This window comes from Monodon monoceros, unplaced genomic scaffold (genome assembly GCF_005190385.1).
Source record: "Monodon monoceros isolate NGI ecotype Baffin Bay Population unplaced genomic scaffold, NGI_Narwhal_1 Super_Scaffold_4, whole genome shotgun sequence".
Lineage (NCBI taxonomy): Eukaryota > Metazoa > Chordata > Mammalia > Artiodactyla > Monodontidae > Monodon > Monodon monoceros.
Window position 1 is genome coordinate 43844048 of NW_021703781.1, and position 18848 is coordinate 43862895.

The 18848-nt window shown below is 37.5% G+C and overlaps 1 protein-coding gene across 1 annotated transcript in view; it reads right to left on the bottom strand.

The window, feature by feature from the left end:
• ASAH2 (N-acylsphingosine amidohydrolase 2) overlaps nucleotides 1–18848 on the bottom strand; it is a 77229-nt gene that overhangs the window by 14606 nt on the left and 43775 nt on the right. Inside the window, exons 12-17 of the mRNA XM_029201061.1 lie at nucleotides 12904–13019; nucleotides 11762–11856; nucleotides 10066–10105; nucleotides 9176–9271; nucleotides 6400–6495; nucleotides 4107–4253 (exon numbers count right to left, since the gene is read on the bottom strand). Coding sequence (XP_029056894.1) covers nucleotides 4107–4253; nucleotides 6400–6495; nucleotides 9176–9271; nucleotides 10066–10105; nucleotides 11762–11856; nucleotides 12904–13019 — 590 coding nt within the window. The remainder of the gene's footprint in view (nucleotides 1–4106; nucleotides 4254–6399; nucleotides 6496–9175; nucleotides 9272–10065; nucleotides 10106–11761; nucleotides 11857–12903; nucleotides 13020–18848) is intronic.

The following is an 18848-nucleotide window of genomic DNA, read 5'->3' on the forward strand; positions in this document are numbered from 1 at the left end:
TTAAAATCAAGTATAAAAAACTGAGCAAAGATATAGCAGCCATACATTGTAAGAGAGACAGACTTTACTAATTAGTCCAGTCAAGTTTTAAATGAGCAAACAAATAAACAAAAATAACAACTCTGGGGTGGGGAAGTGAAGGTAGAATCCAGAGTTGCTACAATGTATCAACAAACATGCAGTATTCAAACAACAACAACAATGAAATGAGATGTGCATACAAGAAAGTATCACCCATACTAAGGGGAAAAAAGGAACAATCAAAATTGCTTCTCTGTGTCCCCAGATGTTAGATTTAGCAAAGACTTCAAAGGAGCTGTTATTAAAATGTTCTAAGAACTAATATAAATCAGGTTTAAAGAACTAGACGAAAGTATAATGATAATGATTTAACAAACAGAGACACCGTGAAGAGAATTTTCTGGAGTTGAAAATCACAACAACTGAAATGAAAAATTCACTAGAGGGATTTCACAGCAAATGTGAGATGACAGAAGAAAGAATAAGTGAACTAGAATTTATCAATATAAATTATCCTATATGAAGAATAGAGAGGGAAAGAAAGATTGAAGTAAAATTAACAGAGCCTCAGAAACATGTGGGACAACACCGAGTATATTGACATTCACAAAACAGAAGTTCCAAAACTAGAAGAGAGAGAGAAAAGAACAAAAAATTTTTTGAAGGAATAACGGCTGAAAACTTCCCAGATTTGATGAATGTTACCTTATAGATCCAAGGAACTCAACAAATTCCAAGTAGGATAATCACAAAGTAATTCACATCTAGATATATTGTAGCAAACTAGTGGTAGACATAGACAAAAAGAAAATTTTGAAAGCAGCAAAAGTGATTCATTTCTTACAGAGAAATTACAATAAAATTAACAATTGACTTTTCATTAGAGAGTGAAGTACAGAAAGTAACAGGATAACATATTCAATGTAATAAAAGAAAAAAAATTTTCAATCAAGAATGCAGCAAAACCATTCTTCAAAGATAAGATAAATCCATTCCAGATAAACAAAGGCTGAGAGAATTTGTTGTTAGTATAATTGTCTTACAGGAAACACTAAAGGAAGTCCTTCCAGCTGAAAGAAAATGATGCTAGATGATAATACAAATTCTTAAAAAGAAATAAAGAGTACCAGAACTGGTTAATATGTAGGTAAATAAAAATTTTCTATAAATATACTTTTTTTTTTTTTGCAGTACGCGGGCCTCTCACTGTCGTGGCCTCTCCCATTGCGGAGCACAGGCTCCGGACGCGCAGGCTCAGTGGCCATGGCTCACAGGCCCAGTCGCTCCGCGGCATGTGGGATCTTCCTGGACCGGGGCACGAACCCGTGTCCCCTGCATCAGCAGGCGGACTCTCAACCACTGCGCCACCAGGGAAGCCCTAAATATACTTTTTCATAGATTTTCTTAATGTCTTTAAAAGACATAAGCTTTTATAAAACAATAATTATAACACTGTATTATTACATTTACATGTAGATATAATATGTGACAATATCACCAAAAATGGGAAAGGGAAAAAAGATATTTGGGAAGAATCTTTTTGTATTTTTTAGAATTAAGTTAGTATTATATTAAAGTAGGTTGTGGTTAGTTAAGATGCATATTATAGCTCTGTGACGTGAGATATAAATATATATATATATATATATTTGGTCTCTGCCCCCATTTCCTGGCACACAGCTCGTAAAACCCTTGGAATCTCTGCTAATGTGTCTTTTGTATGCTATTAAGATAACTGGTGGCTGCAGACTTATGCATAACCTCAGAATGGGGGCAAACAAACCCTGTGATTGGAGGGTTAGAACTTTCAACTCCAACCCCCTGATCTCCAGGGAAGGGAAAAGAGCTGGAGGTTGAGTTAACTGCCGATGGCCAATGATTTAGTCAATCATGGCTACATAATGAAGCCTCCACAAAAATCCCTAAAGTTTTCGGTTTGGAGAGCTTCCAGGCTGGTGAATATGTGGAGACTCTGGGAAGGTGGCATGGCTGAAGAAGCTCTGCATTCTTTCCCCCATACCTTGCCCTATGCATCTCTCCACTGGTTGTTCCTGAGTTGTATCCTTTTATAATAAACTGGTAATCTAGTAAGTAAACTATTTTCCTAAATTCTGTGAGCTATTCTAGCAAGTCATTAAACCTGAGGAGGAGGTCACGGGAATCTACAATTTATAGCCAGGCTGTTAGAAGCACAGGTGACAACTTGGATTTGCCACTGGTGTCTGAAATATGTGTGTATGGGGAGCGGGAGGTGAGGGGGAGGGTGCAGTCTAGTGGGACTGAGCCCTTAACCTGTGGGATCTGTGCCAACCCCAAGTAAATACCATCAGAATTGAATTGAATTGTAGGACATCAAATTGGTGTCCACAGAGAACTGGAGAGTTACTTGGTGGGTGGAAACCTCCACACATCTGCTGTCAGAAGTATTGAGAGTGGAGTGTAAAGAGAAGAAACAGAGTTCTTTTTCAAGTCCCTAAAATAACTACCAGGAAAACAGCTAAAAATATACATAGTAAAAAACCAACAGAGGAATTAAAAAAGGACACTAAAACATAAAAATAACCTAAGCATCCACCTTAAGAAATGCAAAAGAAGAGGGTGTAAGAAGAGCAAAATAAAATCAAAGCAGGCAGAAGGAAAGAAATGAAACACTAGAGCAAAAATCAGTGAAATGGAAAAACAGATAAAATCAATGGAGCTAAAAGATGGCTCTTTGAAGACACAAGTCAGCAAAATCAGGCAGAAGGAGGGGACATCATTATTGACCTTACAGAAATTAAAAGAATTATAAGGGAATATTATGAACAAGTTTATCCCAACACATTAGACAATTATATGAAATGGCAAAATTCCTAAAGACAAAGTAAACTCTTAGAAAGACACATAATTGACTCAAGAACAGAAAATCTGAATAGGCCTAAAACGAGTAAAGGAACTGAATTAGTGATTTAAAATTTTGCCATAAAAAGAAGCCCAAATTCAAATGACTTTGCTGGTAAATCTGATCCAATATTTAAGGAAGAAATAACATCAATCTTTTGCATACATTTTCAGAAAATACAAGAGGAAACACTTTCTAATTCTTTACTGAGACCAGTGTCACCCTGATACCAAGGGCAGACAAAGATGACACATGAAAAGAAGACTACAAATGCCCCTCATGGACATGAGTACAAAACTCTTTAGAAAAATGTTAGCAAACCAAATTTAACAACATGTAAAAAGTATTATATACCGTTACTAAAGGGTATTTATTTAATATCTTAAATCAACCAATACAATACACCCTATTAATAGAATAAAAAACAAAAACCACATGATCACCTCAGTAGACACAGAAAAGGATTTGAAAAACTTCAACACCTTTTCTTCATAAAAACTCTCAACAAACTAGACATAGAAGGGAATTTTTTTAACCTGATAAAGGGCATCTACAAAAATTCTAAAGAAAACATTATACTTAATGACTGAATACTTTTCCTCCTAAGATTAGAAACAAGATAAGGATGTCCAGTCTTACAACTTCTTTTCAACATTGCATTGGAGACTCTAGCCAGTGAAATAAGGAAACAATTAAAAGGCATCCACAAAAGAAATTCATAAAGGAATAAGTAAACCTGTTCTTATTCACAGATGACATACTATACATAGACATTTCTAAGGAATCCACACCAAAAATATCTATTGGAAGTAATAAATGATTTAGCAAAGTTGCAAGACACAAGATCTATATCAGATAGTAGTGGTAGAAATCCTGCTTCATTTCTATGTGCTTGTCCTATCCTTGACATATCATAGACAACTTTTCTATGCTACAATGAATGGTTCCAGGACTATCCCTTTAAAAAGAAAAGGAATAATTTGAATTTTAGAAATTAAATTTTCCACAATTACCAACTGAAAAATAAATACTTCCCCATTTTCATGTTTTCAGAGCCTCTGCAGAGATAAGAACAATTTTCTAAATTATTGCTAACAGCTGGTTCGAGGCATGATTCGAGGCAGGTGGTGACATTAAGCAACATCTTTCCCTCCATCCCCACACAGTCTTCTGAAGGATCCCAAGACCTCTCTGCGAGTCTTACCACTCTGTATTTAGGGTTGGCTGGCTGCAGGACATCTCCAAAAGTTGTGCCTACAGGCGCTCTATCCACAGTATTAGGGATTAATGGGGCCATCAGACCTTTGAAAAATGGAGGCTCTGGACCGCTGCTCAGATTGGCTACTGTATCCTAGAACAGAGAGCATTTGCTTAAGAAGCATACAATGTAGAGTCAAGACCCTTCCCCCCAGATCCCCAAAAATGCCTTCATTAAAGCAAACACATACACACTCACTTTCCCACTCCCTCTCCCTCTTCCCAAGAGCTAACAACTGTAACAAAATGCGAGGGGAACTCTGCTGAAATAGGAGCCTAGATGTCCATAGTTTTAACTTTTGTGACTAGAAGAAAGTGTCAGTCACAGGTAACACTTTCACTCCCCTAGGCAGTATAATCTAGAGTGTAAGCTAGGAATCATGCTCCACGAGTTTAGATTCTGGGACAGCCATTCTTTAACTGTATGACTCTGAACAGAAACACATGATAAGCCTCTGTAACATGACACTGTAATTATTCTTTTAAGGTTTAAAAAGTGTTGAGTCTCTCTTATCCAAAGTCACTACCAAGTTTTTTCCTAAATCCTTCTCTGTGCTCATTAAAGAATATAATAAATATATTTTTAATTGAAAAGTTAAGATCAGCCTGTATCATGACTGGTTTAATCTATACTTTCCACAAAATTTGCCACCTTTAATAGTGTCACCAAAATTCTAATCTCAAATTTTAAATAGTCCTCATATGGACTTGATGTACTTTAATCCTTGCTTTATATGTTTAATCTTGACAGCAGCCACATAACCTACTCATTATCATTCTCATTTTGCAAATGGGAAGATAGGCTTGCAGATACTCAGTGGGTTTTTTTTTTCAAGATCACATAGATATTCTTAGACACGTAACTGTAAAATTCTGAAACAAATTTCCACAAAATGAATCACACTTTTCTTCCTAAATATCACTATAAAATTTGATGACTCTACTTCCATGGGAAGAGCTATAAACCTGTAATTGCATGAAAGTTAAACAGTGGTTATCTCTAGAGATGGGTTAGAGGTTTATACTTTTCTGTATAATCTGAATATTTTACAAATAGTTACTTTTATGATGAAAACTAAAAATAGTTCTGTTTTTAAAAAAAGTATCAGACCTAAAATTGAAAAGAATATTATGATAAAACAATAACCTGATAATTAAAATATATCCGAAGTAAATACCTTGTACTGAAACTTCAAACACACAGTCAATAACTAATTAGATGGAGACATATGAAATTGCCCATATTTCACTATTTTGACCTACAGAAACAGCAGTTTTGTTTCAATTTAATATATCCAAGCTCTTTCTGTGAAAGGGCTTTATTGTCTTTGCTATGCCATCATTGCATCACAGCCTTTATTGGGGCTTATGTGGTATTGTACAAGGGTCCATTTATCACATTAAAGTCCTTATCCTGCTTATTGACTAATCTTTTGACACCAGAGTGAAGCTTCATGCATAAACTATATTCCAGAGGGAAGATTTACACAAGTTGAGTTCCTTTAAGTAAACTTATTTAGGTGTACAGATTTTAGGTAGATACAATGTGTGTGTACATTCCAAGACACTGTTGCACTTTATCACATCTAAGGCTCTATTGATTATAATAACTATTATTATTTTTGAACCACCAAGAAAGTGAAAACATGCTACTAACTATAATTGTAAGATTCCTTTGATTGGAAGATATTGAGTTGGCCAAAAAGTTTCTTCAGTTTTAGGTAAAAGTAAAAGACATTTTTCATTTTCACCAAGAACTTTATCAAACAATGTATTCATTAACCGAATGAACTTTTTGGCCAACCCAATACATCCCAATTTCAGAGATGTTATAATATGGAAAATGGGCATCTCAGAACTGATAAACCACTCAATTCAGGAAGCAACTGGAGAGAAAGTGACCAAGATTAGAGAGCACTGGTTCAACGCACAGTTATAGTAAGCTTGATCACTTCTCATCTCTGAACCTATTTGCTCATCTGAAGAATGGGGAAAAATACCTCCATACTTCACAAGGTGACTGGGAGGATAATAGGTATGAAAAAAGTGGTCACTACCAAAAGATGTTAACTGACTCTGAATTTATTTTACCAGTTTCACTTCTTAGAGATACCTCACAGCTACAATATTTTTAAATATAAAGATTTTCAAAGAAACTGAACACTCAAAGCTAAGGTCTTTTTTGCTTCCCTCTGCATCTCCCCACCCCTGAGACACACAAACATACAATTTTTGATTACCGTAGCAATGGCCTTAGCAAGGACTCTGAAAAGCTGGATGTAAGCAGACAGAGTATGTGGTCCATAAATTGTGGATGCTGCCTCATACCGCTGAGCCTGCAGGAGAGGCAGAACAGAGTCTTATACCATTCTGCATATTTCAATCCATTTACAGAGGTGTTGCATTTTAGTGAGGGGTGATGACTGCACATCTTGCATAATCCAAACTGACATAATTCAAGACTACTTATGACAAAGGAGAGTGGGCATTTCCATTTACCAGCAAAAGTAAATGGCTCCCAACAACTACTTGTTCAAGGCAGTGAAGAATTCTCCTGGCTTATGCCATTTGGACCAACAGTCCAGTTAACCTGAAAGAGAGTAATAGCTCCTGAGTTTATGTCTATCTTAAGTACTTGTAATATAAATGTTTTCCCCCAAAGAGTACGGCAGGAGAAAAAAATGAGGAAAAATAAGAGTCTTAGTAACTCCTGGATAAACTGGGGGGTGATGGAACTATCTGGAGAAGGACATTTAACCCATCATAGAGCTATAAAATGGAACCAAATACAACTCCTTTTACTTGAGCGCCAAGGCTTTGGTTGTTCCACAGAAACCTTCAATTCATCGAATCTAACCTGGAACTCACCACTCCAAATATATCAGCTTTCCCTGCAACATTCTTCATCTCAGTGAAGGCCATCCTTCCAGTCTCCCGTGCCAGGATCATCTTGCAGTCAGTTCAGACCCCTCTCTCTCCTTCATCCTATATCCTATAAGTCTCCAAGTCATCATTACTTAACATCTCTTGAATTTTTTCATTTTCCTCTTTCTTTACTGCTTTACCTTGGTCAAACCCTTAGCTCTCACCGAGATCATAACTACAGCTTCTTAATCAGTTCTCTGCCTCTACACTGGTCCTTCCAATTCATTTCCTACACTGCCAGCCTAGTAAGCTTTCTAAATTACAGATTTCAACAGAGCATTCTTTCCTCTAAATTCTACTGCAGTTCCCCCAAATCTTCCTTATTGAATCAAAGCTCTGAGGCACAGCATAAAAGACTCTCCATCGATCTAACCCTTGCCTCCCACTCTAGCCCCTGTCTCACTACCGTCATCATGCTAATTCCATGGTCCTCAACTAATGATGGCCCCTTAAATATACTGAGTCTGCCCCTCTGGACCTTTGTGTATGTAGCTCCCTCAATATGGAACACCCTCCCTAACTTTCATTTGCTTAATTAGTCCTTACTCATTCTCAATTACTTGGACAAATTCTACATCTTCGTGAAAATCTGCCAGTCCCCAACTTCAAATACCCAGTCTAAACTGGTGCGCTTTCTCTTCGTTTTCACAGCACCCTGCGCATCCCTTTCACGGAAGTGTAATCACCTGCTTTCTTCCATGTCCTTTACTGGCCCATAAATTCCAGCAGTCTTGAGGGCAAGGCATCGCTATGCCCAGAGAGTGGCTAGCACAGTATCTCTCACAAAACGCATCTGTTGACTGAATACGTTAATTAATTAATACTAATCTTTTCATGTCCCTCACCAGGAGACAAGCTAGTAGGTGTTCCTAACTTTACTTGCGCCTTGGACTACTTTGGCAGTCGGTTGAGGCCTATGGACCCCTTTCAGAGCAACATTTCTAAGCACATAAAATACAATACATGGACTGACAAAGGAAACCCATTCAACTGAAATCAAACAATAATAAACCAATTTTGCAATAGAGTAATGTTTGTGCTTCTGTATGATGCTACTGAATAACAAGATCTAGTAGCAGATCTAATAACTACTGTGATTTTAAAATAGCAATGAGAGTAAAAGGTATTTCCAGATGTGCAGTAACTATTTGTGATACGAAAAATATTCATGGCTCCTATTGGTGACAAAAGTCAGAGGTACAGCTAATATTCTGTCACTTGTTGCCTACATTCATAATTGAAAGAGATGCTAAAAGACAGTTACAGATAAATGAAAAAGTGGATACGTGAAAACTTATTCACATCTAAGTTTACCCCAGTTAAGAACCTTTATTCAACAGGATTTCCTAGAAGGCAGGGACCTTCAGTAAAGTCAACAGAGGGCAGCAGGGCAGACTCTACTGCTGGAATTACTGAGTATTTGTCACGGGGTAGCCTGTGTGCCACAGTATGGATTGCCAAGTTATACCTGCAGATGTATTAGAAACCATTAATTGTGGAACCCTACACCGTTTTCACGTTTTTAACTACTGTTGTTTAAAAGTACTTGGGCTACTTTCTGTACTATTTGTAAACAAAAACGCATTACCAGGCAGCAGCCTCCCTAATTTTTTTGAGGCTCTGTTTCTTAATCTGTATCATGGATATAATAATACCCTACTTCAGTCAGGGCTAATTGTGAGGATTATGTAAGATCACATTTGCAAGGTGCTTAGGCATTGCACTCAATAAACAGAAGCTATCAATGGGAGTTTTTCCCAGGTTCTACAGAAGTTTAAGGCACCAGAAGTATTAAGGATAGAGTTAGGAATGTTGTATGCCATAACCCAGGCTTATTATCAGTGCCCCTGACAGAGTAATTTATTTCAGGGAAAGTGGAAGTCAGTGAGACTAGAATTTTGACCTGAACTTGGAAATGGTCAACCTAGAACTCCCAAATACAACCTCTGGCTTATCATTCTCTTACCAGCCCTAAAACAAAATCACCTCTCAAAAACACGATTGAGGAAGTCCACAAAGAAATTCTGCATTTGACGCAATAGTCTTGACCAGGGTATAATTCATTTAAATGACGAGAACTTTTAATTTTACCTGGTACTCTTCATAGGTGGTAATGTAGTGTGTATATACATTGCATAGACCCGAAATAACAACAGTCATATTCAGCATCCCATAAGTTGCAAATTCCTAGGGGGAAAGGGAGAGTGCAATAAAATTACTCTTCATCTTATAGTGTATTATCATCCTACTTATACTTAACATACAATTATAAATATGAATCATTAGTGTACGATAACTATCTTAATATTTTTCCTAATGATCAAAACTGCCTAGGAGTACAGGAGTATCGAAGGATCCCTTAGGAAAACTTAAAGCCATAACTCTGCACTATAGTTGGGCAAGTCAATGGATCTCCAAACATCTTAACGATTGCATTTGCAGATGCAGAATCTTCTTATTACCAAAATACAGATATTTTATCAATTTCCAAAAAAGTATAATGGGAACATATTAGCTAACCACAGGAGTTATCTCCAGCTCCAAATAATAAAACATTTGTTGATTATGTCATCTTAGAACCATTTACAATACTTTCTGAATGTAAAGAAAATCACAAATATAAATAAAATACAGCATTTTTAACATGTGTTAGATTTTTATTTACACAGGACTATAAGATACTAATGTACTTGGGGTCATTTACTACTGAATCCATAAAACCATTATCAATTTTTAAATTATTCGTACATAAATACAAATGAAATATTTTAATCTTACTATAGTTCTCTTATATTTTTTAAGTTTGTTCTTATGCCATTAATATTTCATTTTCACCTCCAGCCGTTATTTTCAAGATGTGTAAAACTGTCGTCATCTTCGCAAAGAATAATTTAAAAGGTGCCAGATCACAGGGACAGGGAATCCTTTTCTCTTTTCCAAATAAAAATGCATATGGATATTTTATTTCATTTTTAATTTACCTCTTGAACTGCCTCCCGAAGTCTTCGTCCAGACATGGTCCTGAGTCAAGAAAACAGAATTATCAGAGTGTTTTCCTATTCAGAATGTACACAAGGTACACAGAAAGACTTGTAGTGAAGGCCAAAATGTTAGCCTGGCTAACAACAGTAAAGTGTATAGAAACAATGCAAGTTAAAGTTGAGCTTTTTTCCTCACTGCCCTATCTTCAAAACAAATCCTAAAGTGAAAACAGACAACTTGAAGGAGGAAAACAGAATCAATGAATATCACTGGCAAAAGATCCCAATCACTTTCCATTCACTGAGTCAACAATAGGTTGCATTCTATTTAATAACAGCTGAGGCAAGTAGAGAGTGTACTGTTCCTGCCTACAAAGAACTTACTATTTCATTCATTCATTTAATCCTTCAGTAAAATATTGGACACCTACCACATACCAGACCCACTTCAAACTGCTAAGGATTCAACAGTATGGAGCTGACATTCTAGGGAGGGAAGATGGTCAACAAGCAAATAAAAAAGTGAGATGACAATAAGTGCTATGGAGAGTATAAAGCAGGATAAGGATGAAAGAGAATGGTGGTGGTCATTGTGGGGATGGTGGTGTTCGTGCTGATGCTGTAGTGATGTGGTGGTGGTAGGAGTGGTGGGGGGGGGTAAAGACAATGTTATATCATGTAAGCAAGACTGGCAACTCTGTTAGAGTTTTGAGCAGAATTGAAGGAATAAAAGACTTGGCCATGGGGATAAACGGAGGGTAAGTGTTTCAGGCGGAAGGAACTGTAAATTCGAAAGCCCTAAAATAGAAGCGTGCTTGGTAGTCTGGGAACGGCACTGAAGCCAAGGTGGCTGCAGCAGGGGTGATCAAGGGGGAGTGGTATGAAATCAGATCAGAGAGCTTGCTGAAGAGAGGATCACATAGGGCCCTGTCGGATATTATAAGCGTTGGAGAATTTCTCTGGAGAGTTAGAAGCCATTGAAAGGTTTTGAGTAGTGACATGATTTGACTTATGCTTTACAGGGAATACTCTGGCTATAATGTTGAGGAAAGACTATAGAGGAGTGAGGGAGAAGCAAGAAGGTGAGACAGGAGGTTATTGCAGTAAAATCCACGGGAGAGATAATGGTGGCTTAGACCCAGGTTGGGGCTGGGGGGTGGGGAGAGGAAGAATGATGGAAACTGTTGAATAGAACATACAGAATTTGCTGAAGGATTGAAAGCAGGGAAAATTGAAAAAGAGAGAATTCAGGGATGACTCTAAGATTTAGGGCCTGAGCAATGAAAAATAAAAAATTACTACTTACTAAGATAGGAAATATGGCATAAGGAGCAGATTTAAAATATGTTTCCATGCTTCTAATACCTAAATTGATTGTTTCACGACCCTATGTTTTAATATTATTTAAAGTCTTTCTACTGACATAATAAATCACTGCATAATTTTATTGGAATGATAACTTTTCAAATTTTTCTGTTTACTTCAAGTTACCCACTAGTAACAGGCAGAGAGAGATTTATTCTTCAGGGGCCCCACCAAAAGAGGGTGGGAATATTTGTCACCGTCGCCAAACATAGCACAGTAGGATACAAAGGAGTCAGTACAGAATTATCTGCCCATGATAAGAAGTGATCCCAACAGAAACACATCCACAACAGTTACGTGTGTAACTGCAAAAAGAAAAACAGGAACTTACGTAAACTCCCCAGGGATGGCAGTGATGGCCAAGAACCCAAGAGTAATAATCTGAACATCAACTATATCTGGGTGCCAGGGATGAGGTTTTGACAGCTAAGAACCAAAAGCATGAAAACTGTGTTAAGAATATTATTCTTTCTATCGTCAAGAGACTGACGCTGCTCATAGAAATTCCTTTATTAAAGGATTTTAAATGTTTCCAGCTATTTTGGGGTGTCTTATCCTAATATCATATTTCTTTTCTAACTCATGTAGTATTAAATATTCTATCTATTCAATAGTAATAAGATGTAAATATTATATACCAGTGTCCCATTAACCTGGACTTAGTTTCTCATCAATGAAGTTTCTAGTGGATTTGTCATTGTGGAATCACAATGTGTAATAGATAACCAAGTGTTCTCCTATATTACCATGGTGACTATCCTTATACAAGATGAATAAGAAATTATCATCATTTGGAATAGCTTAAGTTAATGATTTCTTTTTACTTTAAATCTTCAGTTACCAAGCCTTGCCTTACTTTTTAGGTTTTCTCCAAGAGAATCTATCCTTTACCATATTCAGATTAGTAGAATCTTTCCCTCTATTCCTTTGTTTCCTCTCTTTCTTCTTCCTGGATAATTTTAATTAAATATTAGAAAAAAACTCTATTTAAAAATTTTTTCTACATCAAAAATCCATGATAATATGAACACTGTATGAATATGAAAATGCATGTTCCAAAGAGTATTTAAAGAATATTGCTTTACTTAATAATGTTGCCTGAGTTGTGAGAAAATAACCTGAGATGTTTTTCTCTGCAAAGAATTCTGTGTTCACTCCTATCCTGGAGTCAACATAAACAAATCCTGAATAAGAAAAATGTTAATCTTATTCTTCCTTTTCCACTGTTCTAATTGCTTCATTTATTTACTATAGATGTAAAACTCTAAGTCAGTGTATTTAATAATCATAACCCTTATTTCTTAGAGTTACACTTATAGCATCCATATTTTTTAATATTAAAAATTTGATATGGGAACATCTGAATAACACACAGATCTACTATTCAACACAGAGCTACTATTCATATCTGATAATTCATAAATGTAAAATTAACGATATACTAATTTCACCATGATAATCAAAATGTATTACCTCTCCAGTATGAAGAAGGATTGGCTTTGGTTTTTGGCATTCTTTGATTTCTTCAGATGGCTTGCCCAGGGCCTGATCCCGAATACTGTCCCAAAGTGGATCCCCTACTGTTGTCCCTATTAGGAATGTTATGATTAATATGATTCCAACCCTCTGAAAAATATCATCATTTTGACAAATGTTGTACAACAATGCTTTTAGGACTTTGAGAGATTTTATCGAGGTTGTTGTTCAATGATTCCAAACAGTTGCATAGTAGAAGAGGCAAGATTTCCTGTACATCCTAAAGTAGGAGCCATTGTTTAATTAGACCTCAGTGTGGTTGATAGAATAAAAGAATATATATGTTCTACAACCTTAATTTTTTTTATTGCTCTTTCTCAACCATTTTGCAAATAAAAAATGATATAATTAAATGTAGGTCTATGAACTGAATCACCTTTTTCTTATTTTGAAAACTATAAAAAAAACACCTCCAACGTGAAGTACCAGTTGTTTGACTTGTGGTCTCTAAAGACCCACTCTTGAATCTCCACTTAATTATGTACACACACACACACACACACACACACACACACACGAGCAATAAAAACAACCATCAAGCGTAACATCCATAATCTGGGGAAAAGCTATGTTAACTACAAAACCTAAGAACATAGAATCTATAATCCATTAGGAAAATATAACAACTATGAACATATATGAACCTAATAACAGAGTACAAAAATACATGAAACAAAACTGACAGAAATGAAGGGAGAAACAATCAACAATAATAGTTGGAACTTCAATAATTCACTTTCAATAACAGATGGAACAACGAGTGAGAAGACCAATAGGGAAGTATAAAATTTGAACAGCACTAGAAGCCAGCTAGACCTAACAGATACTAACAAAGGACTCCATCCAACAACAGCATAATATATATTCTTCTCAAATGCATATGGAACATTATCTAAAATAGACCATATGCTGGCGATAAAACAAACCTCAATAAATGTTTTAAAGTATAAATAATACAAAGTATGTTTTCAACCACAATGTAATGAAATTAGAAATAAATAACAGAAGAAAATTTGATAAACTCACAAATATGTGGAAATTGAGCAACATGATTATGAATAGCTAATGGTCAAAAAAGAAATCAAAAGAAAATATAAAAACAGTTTCGGATGAATGCAAATGAAGACACAGTATATCAAAACTTATAGAATGCAGTGAAAGCAGTTCCCGTAGGGAAATTGATAGCTTTAAATGCCCTTATAAAGAAAGGAGATAACCTCAGCAAGATACCAAAGTAGAAGATATCAGCTTTCATCCCCCCACAGAATACAATAATTAGCTATCCACAAAAGAAAATTGCTCTGGGAGGGCTCAAGAGTCCAATTAAAAACCTACAGCAACACAGTGGAGCAAAACACAGAATAACCACATGAAAAGGATCACTGGGAAGGTTGGCTTATCTGAGACATCTCAAGATGGCTAAGAACGAAGAAGGGCAGAAGATATCAGTACCAGCCACATAACAAGTGCCATCATTTGCTGCAGTGGCCTGCTCTGTGGAAGACCCTGGAAACCCTTGCCACTGAGAACCTGAACAGCCTCTGCAATAGGCTCTCTACAGCTTTCATGCAAGAGAACCCTGTTTGTCAGTGCAAACCCCAGAGGACTGCTCCACAGAGACAACAGCAGCTTGTATGACTGAGGTAACCAATGATGGATTACCATGGATCACTGAAGAGAGACGTGATGCTGTACCTCCCTAATGAGAAGCTTCCGTTCCACTGCCCTGGAGTCAGGGCTGTCAGTTCCCCACCCCCAAACCCATACATGACCCTGACCCCAGAGCCATGGGTGTTCCATGTACGCCCATGTTTCAGACCCCAACTTTGTGACCACGCTGTGTTTTCCTGGGCTCCAAACCCCAGACCTGCAGCTGCCCTGCAAGTACCTGTAACTCAGGCACTGGAGCCACTGCAAGTGGACCTGAACCCCAGAACCACTTTCCTCTGCAAATGCACGTGTTCTAGTCCCCAGCTCCATGGCTGCTCCACATGTGCCCATACCTCAGGCACAGAGCTGTTGGTGAGCCAATGCCCTGGACCCCGGAGGCATGGTTGCTCCACAAGCACCCAAGCTCCAGATCTCAGGTATGTCACTGTTCCATGAATGTGACATATCAGACATCAGTGCCACCACCACTGTGAATGTACCTGAAGCCAAACATAGCACCCAAAGTGATGCCCTTGGCCATGACATCCTCCGAGGGAGAAAAGGATGTCAGGATGTCCCCAGCAGACTTCACCACTGAAGATCACAACAGCGCTCACAGCAGCTGCAGATACCCTTAGTACTGGCCTTTGAGGACGCATGCAATCTTCACCAATGATGACCTCAGCTGACAGAGCTGCATGGAGACTATGCCACTTGGGCTGCCCTGGAGCTGGAACAACCACAGTCACCCAGTCAATGTCTCTGCAGCCACCCAAAGGTGAAGGCCTTTCCCCACCAAAACCATTCTGTAAAGTCTGGAAGAGGTGACTGATCCATCAAATGCACAGACAAATGCAATTCTACGAGGGACAACAAAAATCAAGGAAACATGACATCACAAAAGGAATACAATAATTTTCCAATAACTGACCCGAAGAATTGGAGATCTAGAAATTGTCAAAGAAGAACTCAAAATAATTGTGTCAAAGAAGTTCAGCAAGCTACAAGAGAACAAATATATACAACTTAACAAAATCAAGAAAATAATTATGAACAAAATGAGAGTTCAACAGAAAGGCAGAACCATAAAAAAGAGCCAAACAAATTCTGGAGCTGAAGAATGCAATGAATGAAATGAACAATGTAGTAGAAAGCATCAACAGCAGATTTGATCAAGCAGAAGAAATAATCTGTGAGCTCAAAACAAGTCATTAGGAACTATTCAATTAAAGTAAAAAAAAAATGAAAAAGAATGAAGAAAGCCTACATGAATTATGAGACACAAAATGCCAAAGGGAGTTCTTCAAGCTGAAATGCAAGGATGCTAATAGCCCATAAAAGATATGAAAGAACAGGTATACCTCATTTTCTTGCACTTTGCTGATATTGTGTTTTTCTGTTTGTTTGTTTGGGATTTTGTTTACAAATTGAGGGTTTGTGGTAACCCTGCATTGAGCAAGTTGATCAGTGCCATTTTTCCAACAGCAATTGCTAACTTCATGACGTTGCATCACATTTTAGTAATCCTCACTAGATTTCAAACTTTTTCATTATTGTTATATTTCTTACGGTGATCTCTGATCAGTGATCTTTGATGTTACTACTGTAATAGTTTGGCAGCACTACAAACCACATCCATCTAAGACAGAAAACTTAATTGATAAATGTATGCGTTCTGACTGCTCCACTGACTGGCTGTCCCTCCATCTCTCTTCCTCTCCTTAGGCCTCCCTATTCCCTGAGACACCACAATATTGAAATTAGGCCAATTAATAACCCTACAATGGCCTCTGTGTATTCAAGTGGAAGGAAGAGTCGCACATCTCTCATTTTAAATCAAAAGCTAGAAATGATTAAGCTTAGTGAGGAAGACACGTTGAAAGCTGTGATATGACAAAAGCTAGATCTCTTGCACCAAATAGTCAGCCAAATTGTGAATGCAAAGGAAAGTTCTTGAAGGAAATTAAAAGTGCTATTCCAGCAAACACACAAATAAGAAAGTGAAACAGCCTTATTACTGATATGGAGAATGTTTTAATTGTCTGGATAGAAGAGCAAACCAGCCACAACATTCCCTTATGCCAAAGCCTAATTCAGGGCAAGGCCCTAAATTTCTTCAATTCTATGAAGGCTGAGAGAGGTGAGGAAGCTGCAAAAGAAAACTCTGAACGTAGCAGAGGTTGGTTTATGAGCTTTAGGGAAAGAAGCCATCTCCATAACATAAAGGTTCAAGGTGAAGCAGCAAGTGCTAATGTAAAAGCCGAGGAAGGTTAGCCAGAAGAATAAGCCAAGATAATGAATGAAGGTGGTTACACTAAAAAACAGATTTTCAACGTAGGCAAGACAATCTTCTTTTGGAATAAGATGCCATCTTGGACTTTCTTAGCTAGAGAGGAGAAGTCAATGTCAGGCTGACTCTCTTGTTAGGGATAAACATAGCTGGTCACTTTAAGCTGAAACCAATGCTCATTTACCATTCTGAAAATCCTAGGGCTCTTAAGAATTGTGCTAAATCTACTCTGCCTGTGCTCTATAAATGGAACAACAAAGCCTATATGACAGCATGTCTGTTGACAAGATGGTTTACTAATTATTTAAACACCACTGTTGAGATCTACTGCTCAGGAAAAGATTCCTTTCAAAATATTAGTGCTTGGGCTTCCCTGGTAGGTGCAGTGGTTGAGAGTCCGCCTGCCGATGCAGGAGATACGGGTTCGTGCCCCGGTCCGGGAAGATCCCACATGCTGCGGAGTGGCAGGGCCCGTGAGCCATGGCTGCTGAGCCTGCGCGTCTGGAGCCTGTGCTCCGCAACGGGAGAGGCCACAACAGTGAGAGGCCCGCGTACCGCAAAAAAACAAAACAAAACAAACAAACAAAATATTACTGCTCACTGACAATGCACAAGTCACCCAAGAGCTCTGAAGAAGATGTACAAGATTAATGTTGTTTTCATGCTTGCTAACACAATACCCGTTCTGAAGCCTGTGGATCAAGGAGTACTTTTCACTTTCAAGTCTTATTATTTAAGAAATACACTTCATAAGGCTATAGCTGCCATGGACAGTGATTCCTCTGATGGATCTTGGAAAAGTCAATGGAAAACTTCCTGGAAAGGATTCACCATTCTAGGTGCCATTAAGAACATTTACGGTTCATGGAAAGAGGGCAAAATATCAGCATTAACAAGGGCTTAGAAAAAGTTATTTCAGCTCTCATGGATGACTTTGAGGGGTTCAAGACTTCAGTTGAGGAAGTAACTGAAGAGGTGGTGAGAACAGCAAGAGAACTAGAATTAAAAGCGAAGCCTAAAGATGTGACTTAACTGCTGCAATCTCATGATGATAACTTTCACAAATGAGGAGTTGCTGCTTATGAATGAGCAAAGAAAGTGATTTCTTAAGGTGGAATCTTCTGGTGAAGATGCTCTGAAGACCACTGAAATGACAACAAAGGATTTAGAATGCCATGCAAACTTAGTTGATAAAGCTGTGGCAGGGTTTGACAGAACTGACTCCAATTTTGCAAGAAGTTCCATTGTGGGTAAAGTACTATAAAATGCATTGCATGCTACAGAGGAATCGCTTGTGAAAGAGTCAATCAATGCAGAAAACTTCATCATTGTCTTATTTTAAGAAATTGCCACAGTCACCACAACCTTCATCGACCACCACCCTGATCAGTCAGCAGCCATCAACATCAAGGCAAGACCCTCCACCAGCAAAAAGATTATGATTATGACTCCTTGAAAACTCTGCTGATGGTTACCATTTTTAGCAATAAAAGTATTTTTTATTAAGGAATGTACATTTTTAAGACATAATGTTATCACACACTTAATAGACTAACAGTATAATATAAACATAACTTTTATAAGGACTGGGAAATAAATAACAATATAATAATAGTAGGGAACATCAATGGCCCACTTTCAAAAGTGGTTAGATCATCCACACAGAAAATCAACAAGGAAACATTGGACTTGAATCATATCTTAGACCAACTGGACCTAAAAGACACATACGGAACATTCTACCCAACAACAGTAGAAAACACATTCTTCTCAAGTGTGCATGAAACATTCTCCAGTATTGATCACGTAGGGTCACAAAAGAAGCCTCAGCAAATTTAGAAGATTGAAATCATACCAACTATCTTTTCTGACCACAAAGACCTGAAACTAGAAATCAGTAACAGGAAAACTGGAAAATTCACAGATATGTGAAGATTAAAAA